General features: G+C 37.9%; 1 protein-coding gene across 1 annotated transcript in view; it reads left to right on the forward strand.

The window, feature by feature from the left end:
• Positions 1-10,173, forward strand: part of Tis11 (Tis11 zinc finger protein) — a 33,297-nt gene extending 23,124 nt beyond the window's left edge. The window contains exon 2 of the mRNA XM_012363098.2: positions 1,706-10,173. Within this exon, the coding sequence (XP_012218521.2) occupies positions 1,706-2,836 (1,131 nt within the window). The 3' untranslated portion in view covers positions 2,837-10,173. The remainder of the gene's footprint in view (positions 1-1,705) is intronic.
• The last annotated feature ends 5,207 nt before the right edge of the window (positions 10,174-15,380 follow it).

The raw sequence follows: 15,380 nt of genomic DNA on the forward strand, positions 1-15,380 counted from the left end.
TTTCATTGATACTTATCATTCTTTTTGTACGCATTACACCTTGCTGAAGTTATTTTTCAACTTCTTATATATCAGCCTTTGCATCATTATTATACTATGCATGATCATGTCATTATTTTGCAATATTACATAAAATGTTGCAAAAAGTCGTTAATACATATATTCATATTGATCGTATGATATTTTAGAATTTTCCACGTGTGTATAATATGATTGTTGCTTTAATTTTGATCTATTTCTCGCTTAATTTTAATTTAATTTTTTTATTTAATTGAATTTCAGAATATAATTAAACAGTAATTCTTTTTAACACACATTATGTAGTATATATTTGAAGCACCTAAACGACTCGTATAAAGCTGGCGCCACATAATTTATGACGCTTTTTTGCGAAGAACTGTCTCGTACAATGAATCAGAGCAGCCCACTTAACTCTTATTCTTCGGAGCGTACTTGCTCAATGATAATAGTGATTGCAATCATCAAGAGAAGTTGCATGTGATTCCGGGAAATAAAACGCACGAGACGTTTCGTCGATGTTCTTCCACGCGCTTTATAAAATAGCATATTCAAATATTGAATTATAGAAGATATATAAAATTTGTACATATTACTTGCGATATTCATAATCATAATGTATACACTGTATTTTCTAAAACTGCTAATTCTAACCACTACACGCTATTTAAAGAAAAAAGAACTATTAGAAAGTTGAAGAGAGATTATAGAGGCTAATTAAGAGAATCGATAAATGATACTGTCAGAAACACTGAAAACAATCCTTGATAAAAGATCAGGCGCTTAAATATTTTTTTCTCGAGTTCTCTTTATTTTATTCAACTAGAAGAAATGATGTTTACGCAACTCAAAGATAAATCTGCGTTAAATATAAAAACTTTTTGTTGCAATCGCACAGTTGAAGAGGCATCACTCGAGATACATTACAGTTATCTCTGTTCTCTGATACTAATACTGATTTAATTTTTATTTTCTATTACTTATATATATCTATGATTGACGAGGAGAGATATGGACTTCATTATCGATTTAAAAACGAGACTGATAACACTCTTTGAAGTGCCTGTTTGTATGATGTGAATCTATTTTAGTTCGTTGAACGAAAAATGTTAATGTTCTCATTCTATAAAGCCTCATGCGATAATAAACTCGATATCATTTTACAATATTGTGCAATTATCACCTCTTGATCTAACTTATTCATACAGCAATGTCGCAATATCGATACGCATTGCGTGTGAAATTTCTTTAAAGCTGAAAAGTAAAAACCGAGATAAAGTGCAGTGAGATATTATCATGGTAATCTCTTAGCACCTTTGAATCTTCCCAAAGTTCATCTGTAAGAGCCACTTGCATAAGTCGCTGTTGCAACGGCTGCCTTTCTGTTTTCCAGCAAACAACGCATTGTTCGAGTCCCTATTGAAACGAACGATCGTGCCAGCAGCGACAATTCGCCGCCGACTCGTTCGACACGCTATCTCGCTGAACGATGACGTCGCGAAATCGGTCTTAGTGTCGGTTATCATTCGCGCCGCCATTGCAAACGCTGAATTATCTGCACGGCGCTTCGTCATTCGCCCGATAACGCGTCTATGCCCACCGCGTGCCCACCGCGCGTTGCGTGTAAAAATCACTTTGCAACTTCGGAACAATGTAGCTAACGAAACGCTCCTCTTTCTGATTGCAGAACGCAGCCTCGACCAAGGCGAAGGAGCTCCCATCCCCGACGACATCGAACAGCGCAAACACCGGCGCCACCGGCAATAACGTCAGCAACGGACACGCTCCTCTCAAGCGCAGTTATACTTCCCTGATGACTACGCTGATGATCGAGCAGCACCGGAAGCTGGACCGCAGCGTCAGCGAACCGACGTCGCGCTACAAAACCGAACTTTGCCGGCCATACGAGGAGAATGGATCGTGCAAGTACGGCGACAAGTGCCAGTTTGCACACGGCTACGGTGAGCTGCGCAATCTCGCACGCCATCCTAAGTACAAGACCGAGCTCTGCCGCACCTTCCACACGATCGGCTTTTGCCCGTACGGCCCGCGTTGCCACTTTATCCACAATTTCGAAGAGGCGCGCATACACAATCAGAAAGTGAGTGCCCAGCTGGGCTCGACACAGCCGAATATATTGAACTTGAACCCGCTGATGAGCTCAGCGGCCGCGGCGGCGATGAGTAGTAACAACATCATAAGTAACAAGATGAACAACGTCAACCTGCTCGAGCAGCTCGCGTCGTCGCAAATGGCCGCGGCGGCATCCAATCTTATGAGAACGAATTCGTTCAATCTCGGCAGTACTTGCACCACCAACACAAACGGTTGCAATCAGCCGCCATTGTTGCGATCATCATCGCTGACGGCTCATCATCATCCTCATGGATCATTGCTCTACCATCATCATCCAGTAAGTGTCGTCAAGTCGGTGATCGGCTCGACGAAGCCGAAACCGCTCAACCTCAGCCCGACCTTCTCTCTCGGTAGCTCCGTCGATTCGGTCTCGCCATCGTCAAGCCTCAGCCAGTCACCGACGAATTCTATGGCAAACTTCTTCAGCGATGATTGTAATCAACAGACAGCGTCGTGCACAAATCTGCCGACGACGCCGTTCAGTTTCGGTCAGGACTTCAGTCTGCTCGCCTGCTCGAGACAGAGCCCGAGTCCGCGCAACAATGGCGTGTGCAGCCCTCTCGCTTCCGACGAAGCAACGCCCAGAACACCTTCCCCATTGTCGCCCAACACGGAATCCAGGCTGCCAATCTTTAATAAGATAAGCAGCACCTTGGGCGACTTTGATAATCTTAAGATCTAAAGTGATTGCCGCGCGAATCGTAAAGAAGAAGACAAACTTGCCGAGTTTCGTGTTCTGAAAAGGAGGGGTGGGGCGCTCTTCATGAAGATTGACTCGAGGTTTGGACGAGGACAGCTTCTCCGCAGTAGATTCTGTCGGAGGAATTAATGTCTTCTTACTCTTTTTACACATGAGATTCGCGCAACACGGCTTTCCCTCTACCTGTCATCATCGGTCGCTTTCTTGGAAAGCCGCCACGCTTTTTTTTAGGCACACGTCAGGTTTCTTTACCTTCGTTCTTGAACGATCAATTTTCCCCCTTTTTTTTTTTTTTTTTTTTATATATTATTACTACATAATCGTCATATATATCATCATACTATTGTAATATATTATTATATTACTACATATATTATTGTCATATTATATTATTGATGTAACTATCATCTCTTTTTCTTTCTTTTTTTTCTTTTACGTATTTTATGATTAGACGCGAGTTTAGCGAAAATGTGAGAACAGCCCGGAAATTGCAGCCTACTCGTTTTGGCCCGAAGACGAAAATAGTTGGAAGGTGTGAAAAGAAAAAAAGGGAGGGTCTGCAGAAGGACCGAGAGAGCGAGTGAGGATACCGAGCGCGTTTATTCCGAAACGTGACTTTTCTCCGAGCAAGTTGTTCATTGATCTCACTTCGTGGGTCCTCATTACGCTTTCGGTCCCCGCAAACTCCCCTGCCCGCGTCCACCGCATCTCTTTTCGTCGAATTATCGGTCGCGAGTATCAAGGCATCACTCGATCCGGGGCAGGTGAAATGTTGCAATATCCAAATAGTATATACGATTACATTTCTTCAAGTTTCTTCTCCGAAGTAGGAAGGGTGGGGAAAGTTGTCTCGAGAGTGAAAGGAGAGGCGAGAGTGAGCACTCCGGCGAGTGAGTGAAAAAGGGAGAGAGAGAATGGGAATGCGTGAGAGAGCGCGATAGCCGGGTGGAACCGATTAACGCACTGCAAACGGCGCCGACATCGCCGTAAAAACGATTGTCGAAGTAATGTTTATGAATTCGAACGAAAACGCCTACAGTAGTAAGAGTTTTCGTTAATTCTGGGGAATGTTCTTTTACGGTTTTATTGTGGCCTGGTTTCATCATATTTCTTTTATCCGATCCTTTACAATCGTGAAAATTTGAAAAAAACTCACTTTACATAAATTTTTCTTTCTTTAACATACATACATTTCACATATTAAATATGTTTTGTGCAATCTTATATTGGAAATCAATTCATCAAATGTGTTCTTAATGTGCTATAATGGATTCGGATAAATAAATCTGATAAACCTGGCGGCGTAAATTTGCGATTTCCCAATCCCATTTATTTTATGTTCGCATCATGCGAGAACGCTTTAGTACAGAGTTACTGTGACTGTGTTTTAAAGTGAACACCATGCAATTGTCCGAAAAGATTCTTTCTGACAATGTTCATAGGCGGACTATAGAGTAGAGATTGTAGAATAGTTTTAGATCTTTTCCTTTTTTCTTTTTTATTTATTTATTTATTTGAAAAGCAACCAGATAGCGGAATAGACGTTTTCTATTTAGAAATATCCGAAAGTACAGCGACGTTTTTAGTGCGTTAATGATTGCCCGAGTTAGTAAGTGCCTTTTCTAAACTTTGATTGTCTTCCATATTACAGTGATTAAGACTATGGTGCGAATGCTGAGAGAGAATGACGGTGACATTGTAAAGCAGAGAGAAAAAGAAAGAGAGTGAGAGGAGAATAGAGCGAGGCAGAACCGGCTGAAAATGAGAGAAAGTGGTATGGCTGAGCGCACGCGTTTGCGTGCTGTTGTGTCTCGACAGCAAAATAAATGTGTGAAAAAATAATTAGAGATATATTTTATATTAAATGATACACACATTCACACACATACATACACACATGCGCATACACATACACATATCGAGAAAGAGAAGGTACATTTCGTGCGATTCAATCGTTCGGAACGTCTGCGTCGGTTTCCGATCTGCAGCGTTCCTTTTCTTTTCGGATCGAGGAAAGCGTTTCTTTCTCGTCGCGAGGCTCCTCAACTTCTGCCTTTTATTTTATTTTTACACACACGTGTACACGTTTATATATTTACTGATCGTGTTTATTGCACCCGTGATCGCGACGAGGAGAGAGAGAGAGACTCGCTTTGGCGCGAACGACAGAGCTATAATGACGCCGGTCTATTTTGTATGTATTGTCCTTCCCAATAAAAAAATGTGATAACTATAATACTATAATAAAAAATATGGTAACTATTACATATAGAAATATTTACTATTATTAAAAAAAAGTATGCTATTATAGTGCGCAAACACGAGAGAAGGAAGGGAGAAGAAAGAGAGAAGGAAGGGAGAAGAAAGAGAGAATGAGCGAGAGAGAAAAAGAATGAATGAATAAATGGAAGAAAGAACGAAAGAGAGAACGAAAATAGTGTGAGAGGCGGAAGTCGGAATGCCCGTGCGGGCCGAGCGATTTCTCGAAGAGACATTTTCGATATTTGCAACAATTCGTTCGAGACACAAACTTGAGATTTGCCGAAATTAAAACAAAATTTATCACCCGTTCATCAATCTTGGGAAAACGCTGACCCCGCGTCGCTTCGACGTGAATTAATAATTACAAAAAAACTGTAAGCGCCTGCTAAATGACGTGGTTTTCGAAAAATCGAAATCATTCTGTATATAAGCGCTAAACTCTTCTTATGCTTAAAAAAAAGTTTTTCGTTTAATTTATACTTGAATACAAACCTTGTTATTATAGATTTACTTTATTATTATTATTATTATTATTATTATTATTATTATTAATATAATTATTTTTTATTATTAATAATTATTATATTGCTATTACTTTATATTATTATTATTATTATTATTATTATTATTATTATTATTATTATTATTATTATTATTATTTACAAGTAATATCACCGTATAATCAGCGCCATCCATTCACGAATTGAATCTTTAAAAAAGAACTTCAGCCGGTCGCCTTATATTATTCCGCTCTTACTTTTCTCTTTTGCATATAAATAAACGCGAGTGCTTCCTATCCCGCCTTAAAGTGTATCTTACACAGCCAGTCATCGCGTCAATGATGTATCAATTGCTATCATTTTGCGTCACACTATTATATTATAACTATTCTTATTATTATTACTGCTGTTTATCTAACAGCAATCATCCCTCCTTATCAATTGACCATAACTGCCGTCGTCGTGAAATAAAAAAAAGGCCCCTGTTGCTCATCGTGCGCTATTTATATTCAATTGTATTTTGCGTTATATCTAAAGTTTCAAAATTTGTAGTATGTTTCATGCGCTACACGATTAAAAATCAACGAAAGGAGAGAAAGAAAGAGAGAGAGAGAGAGAGAGAGAGAGAGAGAGAGAGAGAGAGAGAGAGAGAGACGAGAATAGACTGAGGTAGATGTGGAGAGTGAAAGTCTTACGTAGGAACGACGCACAAGATGCGCCGGTCCCGTAAGTAAACTAGATGGAATAAATGCGGGATAACTTTTCATTAGTCCGATGATACGAGGGCATGCGAAAACGACGACGGCATTCCGACGCTCCCCTTCTGAAGCAGCAGTGGCTGGACATGTTAATTGGAGTCCTGAGAATGCGTCTGAGAAAATGTCATGTTATACGAATTACCGAGCAAAGCGGAAATCGCCGATCTTTCGAGCTTTGAGTTTCTTCACTACGGACTTTAGCTTTCATTTTAATTGGACTTGCGAATTTCTTTTTATAGGATTGAATGCACACGCGAGTTTTGTTTTTTCTTTTTTTTTTCTTTTATACACGTATACATGAAACACGTTGCAGAAAACGGAAGTGTTTCTATTGTTATCATTGAGATCGGCATTACCAAATTGCTGATTAGAAATATTAGTTTTTTTTTTGCTTAACATTTTATTTTCGATACTTCTTTTATTTAAATTATTCTAAAATTTGAATATTAGTATTGAATTATTTAAATTAAAGGTACTTTTTGAGTTTGAAAGAACTTGTTATTCTGAAGTGCTTTTTGTGGAATAAAATAAAGATGATTGATGATTACGACGAGTGTTACTTAATAGATAGATGGTGAAATAAAGTTTTTAGTTTATTTTCACAATGGAAAAAATTTTGTTGAAATTAATGTATTTATGGTTTAGTTAGACGCATCAACGGATTCCATATACCTAGCCAGTCTCGCGTTTATCCTTCTGTTATAGACTTGACCTGCATATCTGCATATTAAATATCTAATTTCCGCGTCTAATAATAATTAATAACAAATAATATACTTTTACTGTATGTCTCTTTTTTAATTTAATATATTTATTTTTTCAATCAATATTTATATATTTATACAATATTTTATACTGCGTTCTTCACAGATTAGATACACGCTAAATGTAAAGTGCGTTACGATGTAATGTGAAACAGGTCGATCTCTTGGCTCTCAGAGGAAACCGATATATCCCGCCTAAACATACATAACACACACACATACCAGACACATAATATATTCATACATATATACATGTACACAAATACATATCTTACACGTACAAAGCGTCTGCGTATATTTGTTTCGCGGCCCGTTTCTTTCTTTGTAACGCTTCCGAGTCCCTTTTCCGATTTCCTTTCGTCGGCCAACAATTCGTTTTCCCGGCCGCACGGAAGCCGCCGGGAGGCACGGCGAAAATGAGAAATAGAGGAAAGCGAAATGTCTATGAAATTAGCACCGCCATTTTAGAAAATTTAAAAAACAAAAATTGTGCTAGGTTTGTGCTACGTTGTGCCGCAAACCGCACTTCAATATCTCCAAAAACTACTCGAAAATTCGAAAAAAACGATTTTAAGGCCCAGCACCGCCATTTTGTCAGAATGAAAAAATAATGGTTGTGCTAGGTTGTGCTAGGCTTGTGCTGGCTTGTGCCGCAAACCGTAGTCCGATATTGCAATTAGTTTATTAGTAAATCGCAAAAAAAAAAAAAAAAAACGCTATTTTAAAAAACGAAAAAAAACAACGGTTATGCTGAGTTGTGCTAGGCTAGCACAACAACTTTTCCTTATGACAAAATGGTCTAAATAGTTTTTTGCAGAATCGGTGGATAATTGTTTATACAACCATTTTTGAAATTTATTATTTTGACAATTCCTATGCTTGTGCTGAGTTGTGCTAGGCTAGCACAACAACTTTTCCTCATGACAAAATGGTCTAAATAGTTTTTTGCAGAATTAGTGGATAATTGTTTATACAGCCATTTTTGAAATTTATTATTTTGACAATTCCTATGCTTGTGCTGAGTTGTGCTAGGCTAGCACAACAACTTTTTCTCATGACAAAATGGTCTAAATAGTTTTTTGCAGAATTACTGGATAATTGTTTATACAGCCATTTTTGAAATTTATTATTTTGACAATTCCAATGCTTGTGCTGAGTTGTGCTATGTTTGTGCCGGTTTGTGCCGTAAACGAAAATCGACTACAACTTATGGTTCTCTTTGAAAACGGAGAAAAATTTTGTTATGCACAAGCAAAGTGGATCCAGTATGACTAAAAAACTGATTTTATCAATTATTCTCGTTGGGAAAAGTTGTTGTGCTAGCCTAGCACAACGCAGCACAAGCATTAAAATTATCAAAATAATAAATTTCAAAAATGGTTGTATAAACAATTATCCACCGATTCTGCAAAAAAACTATTCAGACCATTTTTTCATAAGGAAAAGTTGTTGTGCTAGCCTAGCACAACCTACCACAACCGTTGTTTTTTTTTGTTTTTCAAAATGGCGGTGCTGGGCCTTAAAATTGTTTTTTTTTTTTTTCGAATTTTCGGGTTGTTTTTGGAGATATCGAAGTGCAGTTTGCGGCACAACGTAGCACAAACCTAGCACAATTTAGCACAACTTTTGTTTTTTATGTATTTTTAAAAATGGCGGTGCTGGCATTTTTTTCAAATGCAATTTTCTAATAAACTAATTGCGTTATCGGACTATGGTTTGCGGCACAAGCTAGCACAAGCCTAGCACAACCGTTGTTTTTTTCGTTTTTCAAAATGGCGGTGCTACGATTTTTTTTTCAATTGCGATTTGCTAATAAACTAATTGCAATATCGGACCACAGTTTGCGGCACAAGCCAGCACAACCTAGCACAATCATTTTTTTTTCATTCTGACAAAATGGCGGTGCTGGGCCTTAAAATCGTTTTTTTCGAATTTTCGAGTAATTTTTGGAGATATCGAAGTGCGGTTTGCGGCACAACGTAGCACAAACCTAGCACAATCTAGTACAACTTTTGTCTTTTTAATTTTCAAAAATGGCGGTGCTAACTTCATAGACATGAAAGCGAAAGCTTTTCGCGTATACTTAACGCCTCAAATGTGATACACGGCCAATCATCCTTGCGCTTGCAAAGAATAGGTATTCTCTGGCACGCAAGATATGCATTCAGCTGTGAAAGAAAAGTGTCTTCGGTGATACATACTCAATCTATATTGTATATTCGTACGACAATATCGATATAAAAAAAAAAAAACAATGGGAGCCAATTGATAGGCTGACGGAAATCGTTCGAGACTCATCTGCACAATGAGAGTTATACTCATTTCTATCTTGTGTTTAAACTTATCGCGATTGCCATTTTCTTCTTTTTTTCTTTTAAATTCTATTTGAACAATTTGAATTATTTTGAATCGCAATCGAGTATCGGCTCCAAGCTCCCATACTTGATCGCAGACGAATTTGTTCGACATTTTTATCTCTAACATCTTTCACCGTGACAAAGAATCGGTTTTAGATCGGTTTTTGACGAAAATGAGGACGAATTGCGATCGTCGACAGTTCCACAAAGATAGAAATAAATTAATCTTAGATGGACATGCTCGAACGACTTCGGTCTAATCCACAATGGGACCATAACCAATGAAATGCGTTTAGGTGTTCGTTGTCAGAGGACTCGCGGGCTTGGAAAAAGAATTGTGACGGAAAGAGCAGTCGGAATGCCGACTGTCTCGAAGAGAGACTTCGAAAAAGAGGATAACGAGTGTCCTTGCGCGAGCGAACTCTTTAATTTGGTTTGAATTTTTTAATTTTGTTTTTTTCGGTTTCACTCCTCTTCGAGATCTTCGGCCGACCGATAATGTTTCCTCTTTCCGATTAATGTTTTCTTCTCCTTTGTTTTGTTACATAAAGTAACACACTCGGTATACACACGGAGTATACAGAGTCAAAGTCTCATGTAACACGGAAACGTAAAATGTAGTTTGATAAATATTGTCAACGCTATCTATTTAATACATTTTATTATTACAAAATATAATGGATGTTTGTTATTTCGATCGCCTGACTTCTCCATCTAATCCCATGATATCCCATTTTATGTATAGTATTTTTATAATCAAATTATGTCAATTAGAAGAGTTTTAATACTCTTCATACTCTTTAGTTTGCGTATGCTTTTTTACATTATTTTATATTACTATTTTATACTACCGATATAAATCGGATATCTTAAATGTTTCTCAACCGTATCTTAGAATTCAAACTTGTGTTTACAGCGTTATGCATTGCCGTGCAAAATTAGCTCTTCGATTCATAGCGATCTGTAATTACTAGAGAAACTTATTCTGCATTGATAAACGATCTATGGAAATTGAGTGATATTACTCTTTGCACAACTTTTTGCGAGCTATCGCAGTATCGAACTATGTTTTAAGCTTATAATCAACGCGAGGAACGCGAGGTAAGTTAAATAACAACTTCTATAAATACACATATCGTATATTCTCTAGTTTTTATATTTCCTTAATGATTCTTTGATGAGAAATTAATTGAATATAATATTTTCGCAACTTTTTAATTAAGTAAAACATTACACGTTCGCGCAGTGCTGAAATTTTTATTTGTCGAGTTTTGTAAAAGCAACTTTTAATTGGACAAAAAATTTCTTCACAAATCTTATTTATACTATGTCACTGTTCTTAAACATTAAATGCTAATGTGCATTCAGATCTCGTCGATTTATCTGCAATCGAGAGGAATTTGTGACTTCCTATACGTGCTTTCGTCATGATCGTGTAATTTGCCAAGAATGCAACGAATTATGTTGAACAGAATATATAAATTAATCCAGACACGACAAAATGGCGTTTTTTTTTTTAGCGTTTTTATTACCGCGTGCTCACGCGAAGTGATCATTTCTGTCGATATGTCGGGAAGATACTACGCGAATAGTTTTCGAATTCAACGATGCTAACTGTGATATCGACATTAGCGTTAAAATTACTTAAATTACCGTGTTTCCTCGTAATGCAAAATTTTTTATCAAGCGACATTGATAAATGTGCATCTGACAAACGCAGAAGGATATTCATTTTTTTCACGACAAGTCTGCACAAATCTAGAATCAGGGATGTGCGAATTTCAAAAGAAATAAGTAAAATTGAATGTAGGTGAATAAATACAGATAGGCAAAAATTTTGCGGATAAAATAACATAGCTTTTTAATCTATATCTCAGTCGGAAAATAATGGTATTTTTTATGGTATTATTTTTTATATAGTATAATAGGAGTCAACAATAGAATATTGACCGAATTATTATCTGATTGAAGAGAGAAATGAATGGTCAATTTAGTACTTTGCTGCTGAGATCTCTGATACATCGGTATCGAATTGATTCATCTATAAATCCCGCGCTAACAGCCACGACGTCATTGGCAAGCAGGAAATGTATGCTACGTCAACTCATTTTCTCATTCTCAAGCAGAATGACGTCACAAGGTCAATCCGCGTAGCTTCCTAGTTTGCGACTCGTTAAACAGTCGCCTGACGTAAGTCCGCCGTCTAGCAATATTTTACACGTCAACAATATGCGCATTCAAATTACTTGATTGGGCACGCGAATACGATAATACGCGAATCATCGTTAAAATTAGTCGGCAAATCAATCATTATGGGAGGTTGCATGTCGCCCTATCTTGTCAGTCATTTATTAGCGTCTTTATTGACTGCATGCCATTCCGTTTGGACATTCATGTCATTAATTTAATAATATCATTGAGAACCTTGTCAAGAATAAGTTAAACGTAACTTACGAGCGAACAATCCCTTTCATATCTACTACGTTTTATTTGATAGATATATTATATCTAGCGTAAAGTTCTATATTGCTGTCCGATATGGTGTCGCGTACACTTCGTAATTCGGGTCTATCTATCGACTGATGCAACTTTGTGTAAGCTTTGCGATAAGATTGCGAGTGAAATGAAAGTCGGAGGAAAGCGACGTGATTGCCAATCGTATTTGCCGTCATGAGCTTTTGTAATAGACGGCATTCCGTACAGTGCATTTTTCCGTCCGCAGCGCGAGTCGCACGAGACAGCGGTTGATGTAAACCTGAGAAACGTCACGCCTTACGTCGAAATACTTTTATGAATCTTTATGCAAACGTAGTAACATTTAATTGCATTCAGTAAGTGGCGTAACTAGACAAGACTGCATTCGCTGTAGTCAGCGTTTATGTACATTCCTCCTTCTCCCTCTTTTCCACCTCTTGCACACACACACACACACACACACACACACACACACATACACACACCTTTCTCTCTTCGATAAGCAAACAACATAAATTTTAAAAAATATAAGTATAGTATAAAAATATATGACTTGGAAAAATCGTGCGCTTTAATTCATGTTAAAAATATGTTAATATGCAACTCTTTTAAGGGAACATTTATATTAGAACATTATTTGATATTAAAGATATGCCAAACAATCTTGTTTAGATGTCTATCGCATTTTATCACGGCATAATTAGAAAAACAACATGTAGGAAGTTCGTGATACACATATTTCTGTGGATTGCATTATTTTATAATATACTATATAAGCGCAGCAAAATAAGATTTCCCTAATTACGTCACGCTTTAGAAACATTTTTAATTTTGTTTCGCTACTCCTCCGACCGTATCCTTCGGGATAATTATGTTAATCAACGTTAATAATATTCATATTTCTCGTGTATAAATGTAAAATTGTATCGAAATCAATTCTCTAGTAACAAAAACGTAATACTATACAATGCATCATACACGATGGTAAACAAACATTATTATTACGCGTAACTGAATTAAACGTAATCCTAGCCGCGGGTTATCACGTCAGTGATTATAAGCAACGACGTGTTATCCTCGATCATATCAGGTCCTTGCTCGCCGGCCCTGACCGTTCCGGTCTCGTTGCTCCTACCGTCGACGATTATGCAGAAAAAGACCTAATTTGCGAGTTTATCACCGGGTCGTATTTTACTAATTTAATGCTGTCTCAACCACTGCATTACGTGTACTTGCTTTCAAATGCGAATATAATTAAATGCAGCAAATGAAAGCCAGATGAAATCTACGCAGAACGAACGCGAACGAGGAAATGTCATGTCATGAAAGATCGCTGAATAATACACATTTTTAATGCAAGCTGAAATTGCGACATTGCGACTGAGATTGCACATTGTGTATTGTTTTCATACCGATTTAAAGGTCAGCGCCGACTTATAGATGTGAATTCAGTTGTTCAATAAATCGGAAAATAGAGAGAATTTAGCTAAAGATTAAAAAATAAATGAGAAAAACAATGAGAGTTAAAGTGAAGCGTTTGCAGTTTAAGGACAAAATAAACATCGAATGGACAACGATCGAAGACCCCAAAAGAAGTACGTGCGAATTGCATGTTTCTTTTATATTTATATGCCAATGTCAGGAGAAGGAGGAAGCTGGAAAAACCATTCGAAACGGTACTCGAGAAGTTTCTGACATGTCGCGCACGAGAGTCACGTTCCAAGGCTCGCTGGTACGGTTTGCACATCCGGTTACACTTAACGTGGGCGCAGCGCTCGACCGTGCCGTGCGGTGCATTAGCGTATAACGAATCAGAGTGTGTTAGGTTGATTTCTATTAGCGGAACCGTCTCTAAACGCCATCTAATTAGCGACGGTGTTCCGACGACGACGTCACTCGGAATTGGACTCACTAGATTTAACGATCTGGAAATCGACAGTCTTCCAAGAAGTTAATTGAACGTCATTTCCGTAGAAAAAAATCGACTTAGATTTCTTTTAGATGTTCTAAATGTTTTTTTTTTTTTAGACATCTCACCGTGTCGTTATAAATGTGGCGATCTGTTCTGCTTCGATGGGGCGCAGCGGTTCAGTCACTCTATGGACATTATTATGCCGGTTCAAATTCTCTGCGGTTTCCGCGGCGCTACTCCGGCTCTTTATCACGGCTGTGTTCTCAGAGGCCATTAACCTCCTCCATCGCTCTTTTTCCTCGTGCTCCTCTTCTCGAGTTTCTGCCCGACCGTTCGCCGTCGCTGTTTCTTCTTCTTCTTCTTCTTCTGGCCCGCGTCCCTTCTTACCCGTAGTCCTTCATCTAAGGCCGACGCTGTTTTCTTCCACGGCTCTCTTCTATGCTCAGCCGTCTCGTCTCTTATCTTGTTCTCCCCCTCGTCCATCTCGCAAGTCCGTGGTGCGTGGCTACTTGGTCGCTTGGTTACTTGGTTACTCGGTTACTGGCGGTGGCGGCATCGCCGAGAAAAAAAGATCTCAAACCGTTCGAGTGTATTGGGCGCAAAAGATACTGAAATACTTCAGTTCTGTCCAGTGAATATTAAAAGATCGGCGAGAAAGAAATTGGCAAATAACTGGTGTGTTGTAATATAATTTTCTATCTTCGCAATCGTTCTATGTTAAATGTTCGCATTCAATATTGTTGTATCTATCGTTCAATATTAAATAGCAGTCATCATGTGAAGTATATAATCTCGTAATATCCGCTGGATATCTGCTTAATATCTGTTGCAGAATCTATTACATAATTACGTATCTCGTTGCATACAAAAAATACGGAAAGTACTAATTTTTTAGCAAGACGGCGATGATTTATGAGACAAATTTTATTTCTTTGCACTTAGCATCTTTCTTATAAATGAAACCTCGTTAAAGGATCTCCCTTTTTTTTTTTCACTTTGCTCACATTTTGACTGCTCAAAAGTTAATGGAAGACGCACACGCGTACGCGCGTTTTTAAGGCATAAAGTTAATAAGAATTTATAATTACGTCGCCGGAGCCGACGAAGTCGGCGTAAGAAATCGGTTGTCGTCACTGTAGGAATTATCTGTCGAGCAATAATACTTCTTATTTACTATCCATAAAAAGTCGGAAACAGGTAATAAATTTATTCCCGTTTTCCGGTTTCTAAAATGAACGAATCTTTTATCGCAGATTTTTGCAGGCGTGTCAAAAAAATTATCAATATCTTTAAAAATGTATATAAAAAAAAAACTGCTGTACCACTTTAGTTTGACGATTCGTAATTCCGAGTTTATCGTCGAAAAACACTTTACATGTTACGTGTGTGTTCTAATTAATTAGAGTTACTACCGTGAGTACTTGACTTTTGAAATGCGAATCTTACAAATCCTCCTGCTAGCGAACTTGGTTGTTAAATTAGGATTACCCATATACGG

Source organism: Linepithema humile, chromosome 1, assembly GCF_040581485.1.
Source record: "Linepithema humile isolate Giens D197 chromosome 1, Lhum_UNIL_v1.0, whole genome shotgun sequence".
Lineage (NCBI taxonomy): Eukaryota > Metazoa > Arthropoda > Insecta > Hymenoptera > Formicidae > Linepithema > Linepithema humile.